Raw genomic sequence first — 18,510 nt, forward strand, 5'->3', positions numbered from 1 at the left:
CTCATTGACACTGAGACTTGATTCTCAAACTATTGTACTATCATTGTACAACCATCTATCAGTTGTCTGTCCGTCCTGTAAGAGGGATCATGTTGCTCTTTTTATTAATCGTTAAAGGCCTTTTGGGGGAGTTTTTCATTTCTGTTGAAAGGATATAGGTTGTTGTCTGCTGTGCAGACTGTTGTGGCCCTTGAGCCAAAATAGGGATTCATAGTTTTGGGCTACATAATTAAAAACTGACTGGACATGATATGGATTTTGTGTAAATACAGTACAATACATGCAAACAAGTCATTTTGTAATTCAGATGAATGACACAATATCTTATAATTTTATAATTTGGTGCCTTTCTTAGTCAGACATAAACCAGCAACATCACTGTTACAATGTGATTCTTAGTAACTGTAAAACTGTTATTCTTAGTAACTTGGGGTCAAAGACACATTGACCATGCCCTGTTTCAGTGTTCTAACCCATCTTCTCTCAATGCATCTGCGACACAGAAAAAAAAGTATACATGTTTTCAGGAGAGAGAATGATGAATTCTGTGGCTCACCCTTGCTCCCTTCTCGCCATTTGCCCCGGGGAATCCATTGAAGCCGTTGGAGCCCTGCAAGACAAGCACAGAAAAAGGCAAGAAAGAAGTAACAGAGAGAGGAATTATATTAGATAGTTGTAGGGTATAAAATAGGTGATAGCATAGTCTGTGTAAAGTAAAAATGTGACAGAGGCTGAAGAGAACCTAGTCCTTCATGCTTTACTGACTATGCTAATTAATAGAGAAACTGAGAGGTCCTAAAATAAGTACCGCCACACAATTCAGCAGATTTCTATCATAAGACCACGGTTTATAGGCTGTGAGTTACCATAGATAAATGAGGACCTTATTCTAATACTCAAGAGGAATCCAAAGAGAAAAGTCTCCTCCTCGCCACTTTTGACACTTTCTGTCCTGTTTGGTTGTGAGCGAAGCAAAATAGGAAGATAAAAAGGCGTGAAAGCAAATAAAGACAAAGGAATGGGAAATAGCAGATCCCCCTTGATACCCATCAGCAATTTAGTTATTGGACTTTCACAGGCTGTGCCCTCTGATAGCAGCGATGGTTCCAGTCAAACAAATACTAGGAGGGCAATCACTGTGCGATGAATAAAAGGAGGACCAAGCAGCTTACCAATACAGCCGCGCTTTATGCAGCATTAGGGGGCAAAAATGTGAATTCAACCAATTTAGTTACAAAAAAAAACTTAATTTCAGCAGCTACTACAAGGTCAAAAGCATGCATGGGTGTTTGGGGTTTAAAACATACTTTGATGCAATGCACATCTATAGTGCTCATTACTGTTCACATGCATATGTATATGAGGCATAATATTGTTCAGCATAAGCAAGGGCACTACACCAAGGCAGCGTGGGCAGAATTGCAAGAGGTAAACAGCCCAACATTGTGGAGACAGCAAGAAGGGGGATCTATGCTGCTTAATTTGTTTTTCACAGAGGTGCAGTTATGGTAAACTGAAAGGAGAGCTGGTGCTGGACAAGCCTGACTTGCGCCACAGAGATAAGACAGTCCACTGAAGCTATTGCAAATGGCATCCAGAATTAACGGTGGGGGAAAGCTGTTAACAGAGAGTGATGGGGTGTAGCCACCAAAAACACAGCCAGTGGAGGGTTTCGTGCACAGGCTGATCGAGGGGGATAAAGGCTGCAAACAGACTGTGACCCTGAACTTACTCTTGAGGACGATGGGACATTTGTATCACATTGATGATACGGTGCATTGGGAATGGTATTTCTCAAGCAAGCAAACAGCACTTGATCTCTTAGATTCAATCAATCAATTTAAGGAAAACGTTCCAAGAAGTCATTATGTATTGGTAAGGTCAGTTGCTTTCAAATATAAAGAAAAGTATCTATAAAATGATAAAGGATTGTATTCATAAAAGCATCCTCATTTGAAGTTCGTAAAGGAAGCTTTAGACTTAAGTTAGAGTGGCTGCCACAATCTTCAATGCTTCTCTGGAAGGATAAAACTCTTCAACTGAGGGCTATAGAGAGGAAACAATAGCATTGTTTATACCATGCGAATGGCAGGATGCCTTCATTTTCTGTCCAGAAACCCTTTTTGAAGCATAAAAGTCTCAAAAGAACATTTGATCCTGGGCTCCACTGGGAAACTTAGTGGGCAGCCTTTGTTTAAAACCATGCATGAATACAAACAAAGGATTATCCTTGGTGCTTTGCCATTATTATATACAATATCCATTAAAGAACTTGCAAATTACTGGAAAGAAAACTGTTTACTGGGCTAGTAATTCTCATTTTCTCCGTGTCTCTCCCACTTTGTGTAATTTGTCCAGGTCTCTTTTTCATTTGTGCGCCACGCTCAGCTCAGATCCCGCTGACATTAACAGACAGGATGTTGAGAGAGTAGGTGTATCTGACCCATCATATCGGTGCCAAGCTGTCAGTGCTGACAACAGCAGAGAGCAAGCAGCTGCAGCAGCACATCTTGATAGTGGAGCAGTGGCACAGTGGTCAGCGCTACAGTGCAAGGAATGCCAGACTGTTAGATAATGCCTGCAAGAGTTTAAGCAGGGAGGACAGCTGATGACTCCAGCAGGTGACCATGCCACTTAGGCTTCCTATAAGAGTCGTGGCGAGACTACAGTAAGTGTCTGCTTGTGTTTGTGTTTGTGTGAGTCAAGCTTAGTCAGCAAGTCTTTAGAAAGGCACATGGGAACAAGTTTAGATATGAGTGGATGCTGCTCAGACAGACATCGTAGAGGGTGATGCAGTCACTGGGAGAATCAATACACATGTACAGTAAACGTTCACATATGTATACACATGCACCCATTCACATTATGTGCCCACACAGGCATAGTAGCTTCACACAGGGTCATCTCTGCTGTTGTCAGCACTGACAGCTTGGTACTGGTGAACGGTTTTTCACAGAGCTTACTAAAACCGCCATCAATATGTTTCAGCTTGCACAAAATGCAGCTGCGAGAGTTCTTACAAATACCAAGAGAACCGGCCACATTACGCCGATATGCAAGTCCTGGAGTTACAGAATTGACTGTAAATCATGAAAAGGGGGCAGAGTATTTCCTGAAGCAGCTTTGGAAGCAATTTCCTGATTGTATTGAAAGTGCACTAACTGCTCTAAGCTTCAAATCTAGACTTGAAACCCGACTGGCCTCAGATTCCTTTTGTTAACTGATCAAATTTAATCTACATTTTGTGTTCTTTTAGTTGAGATATACACTCTTACTTTACATGCTTGATTTCCATGTGTTCTTCTTCAAATGTTTACATTACTAAGTTGGCAAACTGCTCCTCTTTTGACTTGCCCTTGACTAAAAGACTAAACACGTCAGCCAGCCCTGACCTCTGACCTCCCATTGTGGAGTGGAGGGACACACAGGAAGAATTCCTCTGCATTGTAAAGTGCATTATTACTCTCATCACGCACCTTGGAGCCTTGTCGACCAGGGTACCCAGGCAATCCGGGGACTCCAAGTTTTCCCTAAAAAGGTAAAAAAGTAAAACAAAGCAAAGATGATGAATTCTCATTGTGTCACTAGAGATATTGAGAGACTGCGAAAAGAAACAAACGTGTACCCAAAAGTTGTACTTTTATTGTGGGGACTATTAAATACCATGTTTAGTAACATGGAATCATCCGTGCAGAGGTTTTTATTCTTTTCACCCAAATAGAAATGTACTTCATGTAAGAGGTACCCGGAATCTGATGTAACTATACCATGTGCTTTTTACAAGCATTTTTAGTTTTATTTTGTATTATGAATCCAATACTTACGACTCTAATGCCGCTTATACCTACTTTTACTATATTGTTGCATTGTGAGTTCCAGCATTATTGATATAGAAGTATCACTTTGTGGCTAATGGGGATCTAAAGTCTAGAAGGATGACTGGTTCAAGCATATTATACATGGTTGCTTTAATCACAATTGCTCCTGTCTGAGATCATTACTATTTTAATGATGCAATGTAGATCACAAAGCATGTCTAAGTCCGTTGTATTAGAAAACAATTAATTCATCAGAACTCTCAAGCAATTATAAACTAGTATTTATCTTTGAATTCTGTAAATACTGCAGCACTATGAAGCAAAATATAGCAAGATCAAAGCGCCATGAGAAATGCTGGCAACATAAGCCAATTAAATCTGACTGTTGTAGAGCTGAAGGGAGCAGGAGGAACTCTAAACTTCGATATGATCAGTACTGCTACAAAACTATAGTACACCACTCTCTTCGGACTGCTTTTTTCAGTTCATTAAATACATCTGTATTAAGCTGCTGTAAATGTCAGAGCAGTCTCATTTTTGACTCATAACCGCTCTGACACCAACTTTGTATTCCTGGAATATATCGATTTCATATATGAGGATTTATGAGGATGTACACGTGTAACTTTTTATCACTCTGTTAAGCATTTTAATTCCATTTGTATGCAATTAAACCAATTCAATAAATAAATAAAAATGTTACAATTAAACTTTTCAAGGTATTGATTATTTACCTTCTCTCCAGCTGATCCCAAAGGACCAATTTCCCCGTTGGGTCCTGATTTGCCTTTGGGGCCCTCGGGGCCGTCCTCTCCTCTGGGTCCGAAAACACCATTCTCACCCTTGATGCAAAGAAAACAAATACAAAGTGTTACTATCTTTATGAACACTATCAGTCTCTGCAGCTGGAAACATCAGTATTCTCTTCGGGGATGATGATTCACCTTGTCACCCTTGAGACCCATGTCACCTTTGAAGCCAGGGAATCCATCCTCTCCCTGAAGATGAAAGAGATAAAAAGCGGATCAGAGCCGAGTTTTTTCACAGAGGCAGAACTGATACAGTCTAGTTGCATTGTTCACACGGAAAATACTTTAAATAGAAAACAAGACAAAATAATACTAGTGTACCACTTAAGTGATGCAATTATTGTGAGTGCATCATGGCAGATTTATAGTATTATTGGTAAAAGTATAAAGGTGACTACGGGTGGTTTAATACTGACACCTAGTGGTCACTTAAATGAAGCATTCACAAAAGTTGTTTTGAAGCCACCGTCTTGCTTTCTCTCTGTTATTCTACTGACATCTGCTGGTTAAAATTCAGAATGCCGTTTTCCATCTATTCCAAGTCATTGCGATCATCGGTTCACAACAGCTACAGTTACTGTTGACAATTTTCTGACATATTTATCCACGAAAACACTCATTATAAATGGTAGCGTAATAAAACATGAAAAGCATATAGCCTTATGTGTGATTTGGGATTGGTAGAATACTTGTGCCATTGCTTTTATTTAAGACATAAGTAGTAGAAGAGTATCAGAGTAGAGGAGCTTTTTCCATGTTGAGTGTTCTTAAGTAATCTCTGAAAGGTTTCAATTTCCTAACAATAGAGTGGAAAATCTACATAATACACTGAGGTAGAAACAGACCATGTTTAACCGCAGCGACCCAAGAAAACAAAAGCAACAGCTCAATCTCCAGTGAAACGGCTTCATTTGAGTTTAATGTGCCACACTCCATTTCAGCTCAGTGGCATGAGGACTTAACTAAAAGCTTGATGAGCCCTTAATAGTCTTTTTTTCCACTTGCTGGATTGCAAAGAAGCCTTATTTAAAAAAATAAAAAAAGGGAATTGCAACTGTGGGTCCATTTTTGACATCTGTCAATCATGTTGAGGACCAAGACAACAGTGGAGGGGTGTTTACCTTTTCTCCTTTGCCACCTTTAAGGCCTCTGATTCCCTCAGCACCCTGGGGAGCGAGGACAATAGAGTTAGGATAAAATTCAGGGGAAATGGAAATTGTTATTTAAAAATATTAAGGCATAACTAGGAGAGCTTACTTTCACACCGCGAGGACCAGGGTAGCCGATGGACCCCATTGGACCAGGAAAACCCTAAAAGATGCAAAGAGTGTCTTGTGAGTTGTGATGTAAAATTTCATTAGTGCACATCAAACTGTCCTGTAATGTGTGTCTGCCCTAATAGATTCACTAAATATACTGTATTTCTATTGGTGAACCATCAAGAATTAAAATAAGAAAATTAATTACTTGGATCTAACATTAGTCAATTTTAAAACCTAAAATTAACTAAGTATCATATTATGGTATTGATCAGTTTTTTTCATTGACTGACTTGGTCTAATTCAGTAGGTTGCATTTTATATTCATATAAGAGGCAATAATAGATAAACTACCAGACTTTTATAAATACATAGTATGAACAACTCAAGTCCAGCTGTCTCTGTAGAAATGGATTGAACTTCAATGCAGCAGAGTTGTTTTGGAAAAATGTCTTGAGTTTATGGTGTTTTCTCATATATATATATATATATATATATTGTTAGAATAACTTTATGATCCCCATGTCTTAAAATTACCTAATTTATTTTCTCAATCTTTCCCAATACTGGCCCTGTACAAGAGATGGAATACATGTCATAGTTTAATTTAAATTGCCCTTTTATTTGGTGTTTATCATATAAAACATAAAGACAATCACATAAACTCAAAAGATTAGACAATCCCATAAAAGTAAGAATAGCCAATTTTATTGTATTCTATTTCTGAAGTATATTCCCAGATATAATCTGAATTGTATGGCTATATTAAACCTCACTGTACTAGAACACTATGGTGGCTAAACATATGCTAGATTTTAAGTGTCCCCACTGCTGGATTTATATAGGATTATCTTATTTCATCTGTGACTATTTTCAGGCTGCTTTTCCCTGTGCAGCGACACATTTGATGAATCCTTGAGAACAACTGTAATGACATACTTTCCTGTATATATAACTACATTATACTTACAACTGTTCCTTTCTCGCCTGCAGGACCTTCTTTTCCTGGGTGACCCTACAAAAGAAGTCCAAGAGATTGAATTTGTCAGTTGATCATTTTGTCGGTTGTTATTCTGATTGAATGATGTAAAAAGGAAAGAGGAGTCAGGTGTGTCTCTTACAGGAGGGCCATCAGCACCAGTAAGGCCGGCCAGACCTTGTTTTCCTTGAGGTCCCTATAAAAAGAAAGCAATAAATAGAAAGTTGAGAGCACGCCTCACTATCTCTGACAGTATTATGAAGACTGGCTTCATAATACTGCTTGAAATCTCATTAAATATACTCAAAACCACAAATAACAATAATACTTTGAGTTACTAAGTGCTTATGCAGGCGTCCAATGGTTATATGTATATTGTGTGTGTGTCCATCTGTGTTATGGCATTCAGAGAAGGCATCAAAGGCCAGTCGCCCACACAGCAGTGTATCTGCAGAATCACTTATGAGGCTGTGACTGAAACATTCACTTATCGGGGAGTTGTGGTGGGCGGACTGAAGGGAGGGGTGTTCACTTACCTTTTCACCAGGTGGCCCGATCGGGCCTTGAGGTCCAATAAGACCCTGAAAGATCGAGATAGGTCTGCTATTAGAACAGTCGGAAAAACATCTAGGTTTACACACCTTAAAGAGCAGTAAATTAAAATGTCATGCAAAAGTTATTAGCAGTTCAAATAAGTGAGCTGTGTTATATTTCTAAAGGCCAATGCTTTCCCTGAAAGGCGTTATTCTGCCGCTAGCCAGGTTTTACTAAAAGAAGGTTATTTATTCAACCTGTGTGACCATCAGGATAGGGCCCTACTAATACTTTCCAGAGGAGTGACGCCATCCTGTCCTGGCTGTGACCGTCAGCACGACTAAAAAACCTTACCTGGCAGTGGTCATTTAGCGCTGGCTACGATATTGGATCCACTGTTTTGTATTAAAGATGGGTTCACCGCTATCAAATTGATACAATATGTTATCTAAGATGAGCTTAGCCGGACAGAAAGGATGTTTATCTTCTTCAAGGCTGCAGAAATCAATGCTAGGAAACATTAGTGACGTTTTTTTGTCATTTTTGTGGAATGCAGCTTGAGGAATGAAGGAAAAAGAGAAAGCAGAAGAGAAGTAGACCCAAAGAAAATTATATCCTAGAACATTTGATGAACAAAACAGGATGGGAAGTGATCATCTAAGTTCAGAGCACTCCCCGTTGCACAATGGATAACAGTGGGGATGGAGCATGACAAGCGCAGACTCAGGCAGAGAGCACAGGGAAGAAGACAGATGAAGAAAACGGGAATCGAGAAATTGAGCAATAGAGGAGACATAGGGTAAAGCACAGGAGAGATGAAGTAATCAGACTAGACTGGAAAAAAAAGAGATACAGAGAGGAAGGAGACTTACATGTGGACCAGTCATTCCCTGTTGCCCCGAAGGCCCCGGCTCTCCTTGTGGACCCTGTGCATTAAACGCAAAAGAGCGGAAGTCATTCATATTTCCATTCGCTGCAAGTGTATGCTTTAAATTTTCACAACTATTTTAATCTTCACAACTATGGAAAACAATACTGCTAATAATTTCAGAAAATGTATATAAATACAGTCAAAGACAAAGCAATGAGGGGCAAAACCTAAAGTCATCGGGCGCTATGTGTCTTTTGTAGTTTTACCACATCAAGAAAATGCAGTACTGGGTTGAGGTGAAAGCTTTGGTTGACCTTGCTTGGATACATATTTGAATTGTTTTTATCAAATCTATTTCAAGAATGTGAAACAAAAAGGTGCAAATGGCGAGAAGACAGATGATACACTGGCTGTAGCCTCTTCTCCAGCCTTATCCAAAGTTATGTTTCGTCTTTATCAGAGCCAGTCCTGAAATCAGGTGGCTGGTCAGAATCTGAGTCTGGCTTTGAACTACAGCTGTCTCTAAATACACACCGCGGGGCCACAGAACCATCTGGCTATGGATCGAGGCTAATGAAACACACAGGGATGGTAGGTTGTTTGGTTTGCCTGCTGAGAATTGGTGTGTCAAACCAAAAATATACAAAAACAGACAAGACTTTGTGAATCAGTCTACTCCAGCTGTTAATACAAACACTTAATACAAAAGCTGGATTCATAAGAAGTTTAGGGTCTTTGAGTGCAAAATGCAACGCTGGGCTTTTGTCTAAGATTCAGATGTATTGAGTACAAACGTGTGAGTTCTTTACTTGTAGAGGATGTCTTAAAACAGCCACATCTTAGAGGATGGGGAGAGCATCATAATGGTGGTTCTGCTGTGGATACTTTCAGGTGTTGTGCTATAATTTGTTTTGGAAATGTATCCAGATCAATACTAACTTTAGAGGCCATAATTAAAAGCACACCATCTTCCCATTGTTTTTTTGTGTCCCCTTAACAGCTGCTTATTTTTTCAGCTCAGTGACCACAGAGAACGTGTGGGCTCATCCAGCTGTATTGACCAATGATGTGTTCCCATCCCACTGAGAGCCTCAGAGAAGCTGAATGCATGATGGGACCAGACACAGACAAGCTTTTCTGTTTCATCCCTTGAGCTTAGCGGCTCATTATCACAGCCTATCAAGTCAGCAGACTGTTTAGTTCATTGATCAAAATTATAATATTATAATATCTTTAATCAGGAAATGACCAATGACCACTCCGACACGGGAGTGAAAGGTCTCTGACCTACAACTCTGACCTACAACTGGCCACAAGCAAACCAAATTGCATACGTGTTGCTCAGGTGGTCTTTATAAATGTGAGTAGGAAACGTCCCTTCCTAACAACCAGATTTGAAACTCTCACAGGTAAAAGTTAGAAAATTCTCACCAGGTTTCCTTTGGGACCAGCTTGCCCATCAAGTCCAGGAAGACCCTAAAGAGATCGGACATTAGGCAATGAAAGTTGACCTAGAAAACAAATGATGAGCAGTAAGAGAATTAAGTGATGTAGGAGATGCACTTACTCGCTGTCCTCCAGGACCCTGAGACCCTCTGGGGCCAAGCAAACCTCGAGGACCCTGTACATCGGAAAAAGAAACCCCAGGTTTGTTAATAATTTAACACGTAGATACTTGTGTTAATTTGTCTGGAACTATGTGTTGTACTTAGAAATAGGCAGGCGATAAAAACTTGCATATTATACTGAACATCTGAAATCCTTAAAACTGGTTGGACTGTGTGACGTGTGTATAATACTGCCTCCTTGTGGTCATATTTGATAATTGCATGTATATTTGGAGGTGTGAACAGGAAAGTTTCTTATCCTAAATGGTTATCAATTAAATCAGATAATGAATTTTAAAGAAAGAAAGAAAGAAAAGAAAATAATATACAGTAAGATGCAATATATTGCATCTTACTGTGCTCTTTTCCGCCACATTGACAACATGTGTGTTGTGACTGCATTGCAACTATTTCTTTAAAAGGACAACTCGGGTGGTTCGTGTATGAAAGGGAGCAGCCATTTCTCATTCAACTGTTACTAATGCAACTCAACAAACGGCCCATTTGAACTGAACCAGACAGAATGTGTCAGTTTCTCATAATGACAGAACAACTCATTTTCTCCTTCTATTTTCTGATCTGTTACCCAGAGCCAGAGATTACAAACAAAATTGCCCCTTTGCAGACAGGAATGTCATTACATTTGCAAGAGGAGAGGAGGGTGAGGCTTTATGTTTTAGTAATTACCTAAATTAATGTCGAAGAAGGAATGAGGAGACCTGTAGTAGCAAAGGCCTCTATATTCATCATATTATCTTCTCTGTCCTGATGAACTATGCTTGAGTTTAACAATCCAGTCTAAACGTGTCATGAGATAGTAACAACACTTACACTCTCTCCAGCCACACCTCTCTGTCCAACCTGGCCATCTTCACCCTTTGGACAGAGAGAAAAAGAGTGTGTTACGAAGGAATGCAGAGTACTTTTAAGAACAAGTGTATGTTGTGTGGTGATTGATGTACTACTTACTCTTGGGCCATCCTCTCCTGGAGATCCTGGAGGACCTGAGGAACCGTATTCTCCCTGGAGAGAAAAGGAATATCAACTAAGAGCGGGCGGTAACAAGAGAGTCCACAAGCTGGATCCCTGTAGCTAAGAGAGAGAAAAAAAAAATCCTAATTTCTACTGAAAACGTAGAGAAGAGATGTTAAAACAAGAGCAAAAAAAAAAAGGCAACACAACTGCTTATGATCTACAGTACACCACAATTGGCATACAGCTATATGGTTTCCACTCTTCATAGTACGCTATAAGGACTGGACCACCTCTGGTCGCCCTGTAATTACTCAGTATAGGATAAGGCATAAAAGCCTGTCTAGAAATACCCCTCTGTGATCTCTGTCCTCTCTCTTTAGTGTCTCTATGCAGATCCAAATTCCACAAACACCAAACTCAGAACTCCTCATTCGACTCCAGGCCTAGTTAAATGCACCCCAAGTGGTTCTGGAGTTGGTCCCACCTCTCATCAGTGGGTCAAAAGCCCAAATGCGTTTCACTGGTTAAAAATGCATATCTGTCAACACTGGGGTGTACATGAGATGGAGGGAAGGTGTGGCCTTTGAGCTACCAATCAGCCCTGATTCCTCTGTAAGGACAGGTTACAGAGCAGCAATGACTGTGTTCAATGCTGACTGTTTTGGGGTCGCGAAATAAGAGACTGCAGGATCTTATTTTTGGAGACAGATAGAAGTCTTTACTGTGGTTTGTCCTCTGACCTTCATTCATCAAACCATAAATTCTCTCTCCTCATACTTACTCTATGCCCTTTTTCTCCTGGAAGACCAGGAAGGCCGTCAAAACCTCTGTCACCCTAAAACAGCACAGTAACACATTGTTAGCTTCATCAATCACTTTTCAAAAGGCATCCAACAGACACTCACTGAAATATAGGATAACCTTGTGTGCACTTTACCTTGGACCCGCCCTCTCCTGGCATTCCTCGAGCACCATCGGCTCCATTACGACCCTGGAGGACATACAAATATCAAGTCAGGTCACATAGAAATCCCATTAGAGAATATCTAATTATCTTTAATGGTTCTGAGGAACAGACTGGGGAAATGCCATCATAGCTTCATACGAGTTTATAGTTAAATAAACATGGCTTTATGAATTTACATGACATGCAGAGACAATTATTGAGTGCAGCTGACTTATTTGAAATAAGGCCATGTTTGGAAATTGACAGGCTCTTCCCCTTGGGCACTGCAGCACGGACCTTTGCACTCTTGATGGCTTGAAATATTAAAAATTTGGCAATTTAAACTCAATATTCAGTTGCAACACAGTGTTGCTCGAGAGGAGAGGAAGAAAAAAAGAAAAAGAACATGCTGGTTTGTAAGAACTTACCCTCTTTCCTGCTTTCCCTGGGGGACCACTTGAACCCTGAAGACCTCTTGGTCCCTATGTGGTAAGCATATGAATGTTTTAAATCCAACATTAACATTTAAAACTGTATTTATGTTACAATAAATGCAAAAAACTACAATATTGACAAGTATGTAGGTGAATACACGCTTACAAATTAACTTACTGTACAAAACAATGAGTTAAACAAAACGATAATAAGACCTTTGTACTGAAAGAAAGATACTCATCTCACCTGTGGCCCGGAGTCGCCGCTGTCACCTTTAAGTCCAGCAGAACCAGGACCTCCCTATTCAAAATGGATAACAGAGACACACAAATGTAATAAATAAACATGTCTGCACTGCAGCCAAATATTCATCTCGTCATTGAACTCGAACCAAATGCAAATTTTAAACTTGGAATGTGGACGTACAACAGAAAGAAAGCATCTTTGCATGTGAACAACATCCCTCTGGTATTAAATGTGTTGCTTGAGGAAGACATAAAAGAACTGGTCGCGTGGAAGACACAACCAAAACAAAAGAAAGGCTTTGGCTATTGTCCGTTTTCATGAAATGCTTAATAGATGATCCAGTAGAAGCAAAATGTTTAATATTTCAAGCTAGATATCAGATGTTGATGGAATAAATCAGAGCTGCTCACAGACAGATAGCGAAGAGAGTGGCATGTGAATAAGTATGTGTTTGTGCATAAAGGAGCGCATGTTAGGAAATGAGTATTGCGACGAACCCTCGACAGGAAGAAGAGCTTATCACCTAATGTGTTACTCATCAACTGTGAAGCCAATGGAACGTATGTAGATCAATAGCGTGCATGTGTTTGCATGTTCACAGTTTTCAAAAGTCAACACTCACCACAGGACCAGATCTTCCTGTCATGCCCGCCGGCCCTGGAGGACCTTTCTGTGCCAGCTGTGGATCAGACAGAAACAACTCATAATCCACGGCTCGACTAACAATGTCGACACACTTGTATTTATACCTGTCTACGCCAAATGAATGTATCAAAAAGCAATATTCTACCAAAAGGAGTGAGGTTTGTTTTGCATTAGAAGTGCAGTCATGTCCACATATTGTAAGGTTCTCTTTGCAGTCAGATTATTAGCATCCTGAACATCTGCTCTTAGTCTTCTTGTTTTAAAGTATTTTGGGGGCATTTTGCCTTTATTTGACAGTATAGAGACAACGACTGGAAATGGGGAGAGGAGTAAATGACATTGAACAAAGGTCCCAAGGCTGCAATCTAAGCAAAAACTTTGTGGTCATGTGGCATACGCTGTGACCAATCGTTTACAAAGGCACTTGGTCTGGTTTTAGCCTGATGGAGAAACTTTGAATAGACAAAAGCCTCTGAAAATAAATTGCTGCTATCTTTATGTTTTAATCTCAAAATGTTCAAAAATTCATTCAACTGATCGGGCTTTACACAAAAAGCCATAAAGAATAAAGAAAATAAAACACTAATACAATGCCAATATAGCTGCTGTAGAGCATATGCAAACTTTACTTTTTCCTGTTCATGGTTGACCACAGTCTTGAACTGCCAATTACGTTGTCTGATATTAATTTGCAGCCTGATTACTGAATTAGCTAATTTGAAGGAAAGCGATTAATTCCTTACTCTACACCAGAGGTTAACTCACAGATATTAGTTATCATGTTTACATTGTGGCAGGTTTAAGGTATCATTTTCCTTGGAAGGAGGTGAAGGAGAATTCAACAAGTTCAACAATTTGTTTCTTCACATCTCTTTACATTTTGAAGAACTAACTAACTCATGCCATGTTTTTTCTTGTTCCTGTCTGGTATAAAAGGCACATATAGAAAGGCGACAAGTGTTTTACTAAATACTGTTTCACCAGTTTTGGCAGCTCTCCCACTTCATAGAATGTTTAGAATGTGTGAATATTCAGTACTTGTACAACATTTAATGATCTCCATGTGTTCTATAGATCACACCTTGCTTACAGCCACATAATGCAGGCTGTTTTTCAACAGTGCTATGTTTACCAGGACCCCTCGGGGAGTGTGAACATCTGGTGTGGCTTTATGTACTACATGATCCGACACAGGTTCATATTTTGAAAATGAAACAATGTACAGGATGTGTGACTTCTTTCAATATTTAAGACACTTTGTGGGCCGTTTGAAATGTTTCTTTAAGTTTGAACCTTTCTGAAGTTTAAAAAATAATAATTTGGAACACAGTATTTCAATAGAATGAAGTTAAATGGCAGCTAATGAGAGTACATTGAGGCGCAGACAGTCAACGTAGAGTTACCTCTAAATTGAGAAGGACGCACTGATCTCTTACTTACCCGAGCCTGAGAAAGGATGGCGTTCGCCTGAGCTTCCTGGGCTGAGACCACAGGTCCCTTGTGTGACTCACCGCCAGCACGGAACTGTCAACCACAAAAAAAAAGAAACACAGTTAAAAACAATCTGACATGTCTCTTTTAACAAAGGGAGCCTTCTAATGGTCTCCCATCTTAAGTATGTGTTCAAATTAAATCATTTTTTTTTGTTAAACTAGGCTGTAAAGCTGTCACCAGGCCCCACCCGCCCAACCACACACACTTACATATGCTGGCATACAAGCACAGGCAGCTCACCCTCACACACACAAAAATGTGTCGCCAGGCCTTTCAAAGGCTCAGTCACTGGTTCCACTCCATTGCACTAGCTGACATTTACAAGCTAAGTGATTTGTAACCCAAAGAAAATAAGGTTGCAATCCTTTGGCCTACTGGTGATGCTATGAGGTAAACTAACTAAATGAAGTGTGTTCACGGGCTGGTGAAGATGAAGGGTGTATAGTATTTGAGAGTATTAAGACAGAAAGCCCAGTGGGCATGTGAAAAATGGCAGGACTTACTGGAAGCATCAGAATGGTACCTGGAGGCCCGGGGATACCGTCGGAACCAGGAATACCAGAACGCCCTCGAGGACCCTGGAGACACGGAGGAGGGAGAGAGCTTTAGGATATTGTGTCTCATTGTAAATGTGTAATGCAATTGAAGTCAATACCCAAACCAAAGTATATGGAATCTTCATTAAATGAAAAAAGGCTATTTAAATGTATTGTTGTAATTTAAAATATCAACTATTGTTTTGTTGACTTACATACCGGTGAGTAACGTTGCTCGGAACAATTAATTAGCTGTGGTAATAAGTAAGCCATGTATTTTGCAATAGGATAAGATGATTATTTTGCTATTTATAATCCCCTGAAGGTGCTTGCCAATTGAAAATAAGAAAAAAATATCAATACTCAAAAAAACACAGTAATTGTGCAGAGACTGAATAACTAATCTGTTCACAGCACATCCCTTCTTTATCTACAACAGTAGTTTCAATGGGAAGGTACTTTGCTGCATTGTTGTTTATTCCAAATGGATAATTCACTAATCCTACCGAGAGGAGTAAGACAGGGGATTCAATCACGGGTAAATTAAAAGAATGTGTTTTCCTTAAGCTGGTCTGGGGATATAGTCTGCAGGGGAACACCGACTTTAAAACAAGGCTAGAAATCCGCAGCCATGGCCCTGTGGGGCTATAATGCTCATCGCATGTAAACAACTTAAAACTTTAGAAATGAAAAGTGTAGGCTAAGGCTTAAGACAATCTCAATTGGGACAGTTGAAATAGCATCTTTGGCGCTAGAGGAAAAGTCTGGAGGTCACCAACGTAGTCGTGGCACAAGAAAGTCTGTACCAAATGTTATGGCAATCTCTTATAAAAGCAAAATAATTGTTTGAAAGTTGCTCATCCTAAATAATTACAGTACGAATAAACAGTTAAATTATACTGGAGAGCAGTTGATTTAATAAAGAGAAAAAACTCATTTTAAGGATCACGGCTAAGCAGGACCCAATTTTTCAAGAGAGACCACGATCTATTTAGCAGTCTTGTCAAGTGCAGCAATCTCAGACTTTTCAAATTGATGCCATGTGTTCCCATCTGCCTTTTTCCCTGAGGTGGTAAATACTCTCCATCCATTGCTGTTATAGTAAGCATAGCAGCTAGTGTTAATGCTGGCCCCACGCGGCTGGGAAAGTGGGGTTTGGGTGGAAAGGAGGGAGAAGGTGATCATGAGAAAATTTGTCGACGAAAAGTTGATTCCAGGCGGATACTGCGCAACGGAAAACCACAAGACTACAGAAACGAGTCACTTTTAATGCCCATGTCAGCAAGACTGTTTCTCATGGGAGGAAATGAAGGGAGGGGGAGAGACTTTTGGACCAACAAAATACTTTCTGATCACTTTGACCCTGTGGAACAATAAGCCTTTTGTACAGGCAATGTCTGCTGCTCATACTGGAGGAGGCGTCTTGGGATATTATTTTTTTGGGAGCAATTAAAGGGTTAACCTCCAGAGACAGAATAGACTTGCTAAGCGATGAGCGATGAAAGAGGGGTGTGGGCCAATTATCACATTTTGTGAAAAACAAGCTGAGATCCAGCCTTGTGGAGGGGACAGGCGTATATTCTGTGTCATCCAATCAATCAAACAAATAAGTGGAATCCCACGATGCTGTGAACCTTGAAGCTTCGACACAATTCATAGCACAGTTCTTGAGGTTTTCACAAGTCCAGCGGCATACAGACACAGCTGTTTCTTCCTTTTCTTTGCTGGTATATTGACAGTTTATCAGCATCTAATTTTCCTGCACTAATCCTTGCTGATCCCCACTACTGCTGCAGTAAACTGTGTCCGATTGTTCATCCCATGGCATGGAGACTTTACTTCACAGCTTCCCAATAAAAAAAGATGAGAAATGAAGGGACGTATACATATCCACAAGGAAGATGGATGGCTATGGTTAAAGTTGTTATTCCAGTTTCTTTTTTTTTAGAAAGAAATGTTTAGCTAAATGTAAAGGTTCATGACGTGTAGAGAATGGGTGACGGACCTTCTCCGAAACATCAGTAATCAGCTGTAAGGGCCAGTCGCTACTCACCCTCTCACCGTGATCTCCTACGGGACCTGGAGGACCCTGCAATCCTGGGGTACCAGGAAGACCCTGAGACACACACACAGAACCACATTCACCAAAGCACATTATATCCCAAACTGCTGCTCACCAGCATTCCCACCACAGTCGGTCTATCCAGTACTTCTTATGCATAGGCCAACAAAGACAGAGGCAGACATTGGTTCAGAAAGGAATAAGCCTAAGAAATAAAATAGTTCCAAACCCCCCTTCTCTCTCTCTCTCTCTCTCTCTCTTGTACTCACTCACATAGAGACACACGAGTACACACATTCATGCACAAATTCACATTTTGACTGTCTCTCTCAACTCAAGCTTCACTGGCGATCAGGGCTGATGCTCTTTCCATAAAGACATTTTTTCCCTGTTTAGCTGTTCTCCATCTGTGGAAGTCAGACAGCAGAGTGGGATAACGTGATACTCACTGCTTGGCCGGGGGCTCCTTGGGGTCCTTCTATAAGCATCCCCTGAAAAAGGAAAAAGTGGATACAGTAGCATTATTGGGCAGCCTATAAATCCACAGGCAATGGAGAATGGGGGGTGGAAATTAGAGCCAGAGGGTGCTTTGGGTTTGAGGTTGAGGAGTTTACTTTGAGCTGCAAGCTCAAGACGTTAGCAATACTTTAGCTATTTGAAGCTATCTATTCTATAGTGTGCGTGGTCAAAGATTTAGTTGGAAGCCTGTGGTGGTACAGATGGCAGGGGAGGAGAGATGTTAACTGCAGCTGCTATTTTAGTCAATGTTTAGCCTATCGTGGTAAATTGTATAGGATGGTCCTATAAAGAAGGCACGGAAAGCGGTTGTTTTTGGTCTGTGACTGACCAGAGATGTGTTAAATCTCATCAGAAGAAAAGTCTTGGTTTTAAGTGCTTTTGGAAAATAATCTTGAAACTGCCTTGAAACAAAACATAAAGAATCAAATGTATGTGGACGTAAACCAGATATATAAGAGATATATTCCCCAGAAAATATGCAGAAAATCAAGATTCAGGACTTTTACGGACAATTTACGAAACTCTGCTAGCTAGATAGCTATTAGCTAGGTGGACATAGGCTAACAAATTACCTGTTCATATATATATATATATATATATATATATATATATATATATATATATATATATATATATATAAGATTAAATAACAGTTTGGCGCTTTGCTATTTAGCAAAGTTAACATTTTATATTTAACGCAGGCCGGACAAAATTCTATTATTTTTAAAGCCGGAACTTTTGTTCTCACACATTTACCCTTTTCATTTCTGAGAGT

The 18,510-nt window shown here is 40.0% G+C and overlaps 1 protein-coding gene across 2 annotated transcripts in view; it reads right to left on the reverse strand.

Annotated features, from left to right (window-relative positions):
• LOC137782202 (collagen alpha-1(XI) chain-like) overlaps window positions 1-18,510 on the reverse strand; it is a 75,135-nt gene that overhangs the window by 31,288 nt on the left and 25,337 nt on the right. For both annotated transcript variants that reach the window (XM_068571384.1, XM_068571383.1), the window contains exons 10-32: window positions 17,666-17,707; window positions 17,208-17,270; window positions 15,122-15,196; window positions 14,565-14,648; window positions 13,102-13,158; window positions 12,480-12,533; window positions 12,227-12,280; window positions 11,790-11,843; window positions 11,634-11,687; window positions 10,847-10,900; window positions 10,709-10,753; window positions 9,838-9,891; window positions 9,702-9,746; window positions 8,272-8,325; window positions 7,402-7,446; window positions 7,008-7,061; window positions 6,857-6,901; window positions 5,885-5,938; window positions 5,749-5,793; window positions 4,763-4,816; window positions 4,553-4,660; window positions 3,477-3,530; window positions 557-610 (exon numbers count right to left, since the gene is read on the reverse strand). In XM_068571384.1, the coding sequence (XP_068427485.1) occupies window positions 557-610; window positions 3,477-3,530; window positions 4,553-4,660; window positions 4,763-4,816; window positions 5,749-5,793; window positions 5,885-5,938; window positions 6,857-6,901; window positions 7,008-7,061; window positions 7,402-7,446; window positions 8,272-8,325; window positions 9,702-9,746; window positions 9,838-9,891; window positions 10,709-10,753; window positions 10,847-10,900; window positions 11,634-11,687; window positions 11,790-11,843; window positions 12,227-12,280; window positions 12,480-12,533; window positions 13,102-13,158; window positions 14,565-14,648; window positions 15,122-15,196; window positions 17,208-17,270; window positions 17,666-17,707 (1,302 nt within the window). The remainder of the gene's footprint in view (window positions 1-556; window positions 611-3,476; window positions 3,531-4,552; window positions 4,661-4,762; window positions 4,817-5,748; window positions 5,794-5,884; window positions 5,939-6,856; window positions 6,902-7,007; window positions 7,062-7,401; window positions 7,447-8,271; window positions 8,326-9,701; window positions 9,747-9,837; window positions 9,892-10,708; window positions 10,754-10,846; window positions 10,901-11,633; window positions 11,688-11,789; window positions 11,844-12,226; window positions 12,281-12,479; window positions 12,534-13,101; window positions 13,159-14,564; window positions 14,649-15,121; window positions 15,197-17,207; window positions 17,271-17,665; window positions 17,708-18,510) is intronic.

Source organism: Clinocottus analis, unplaced genomic scaffold (assembly GCF_023055335.1).
Source record: "Clinocottus analis isolate CAN_PGR_092001 unplaced genomic scaffold, fCliAna1.0.p SCAF_11, whole genome shotgun sequence".
Classification (NCBI taxonomy): Eukaryota; Metazoa; Chordata; class Actinopteri; order Perciformes; family Cottidae; genus Clinocottus; species Clinocottus analis.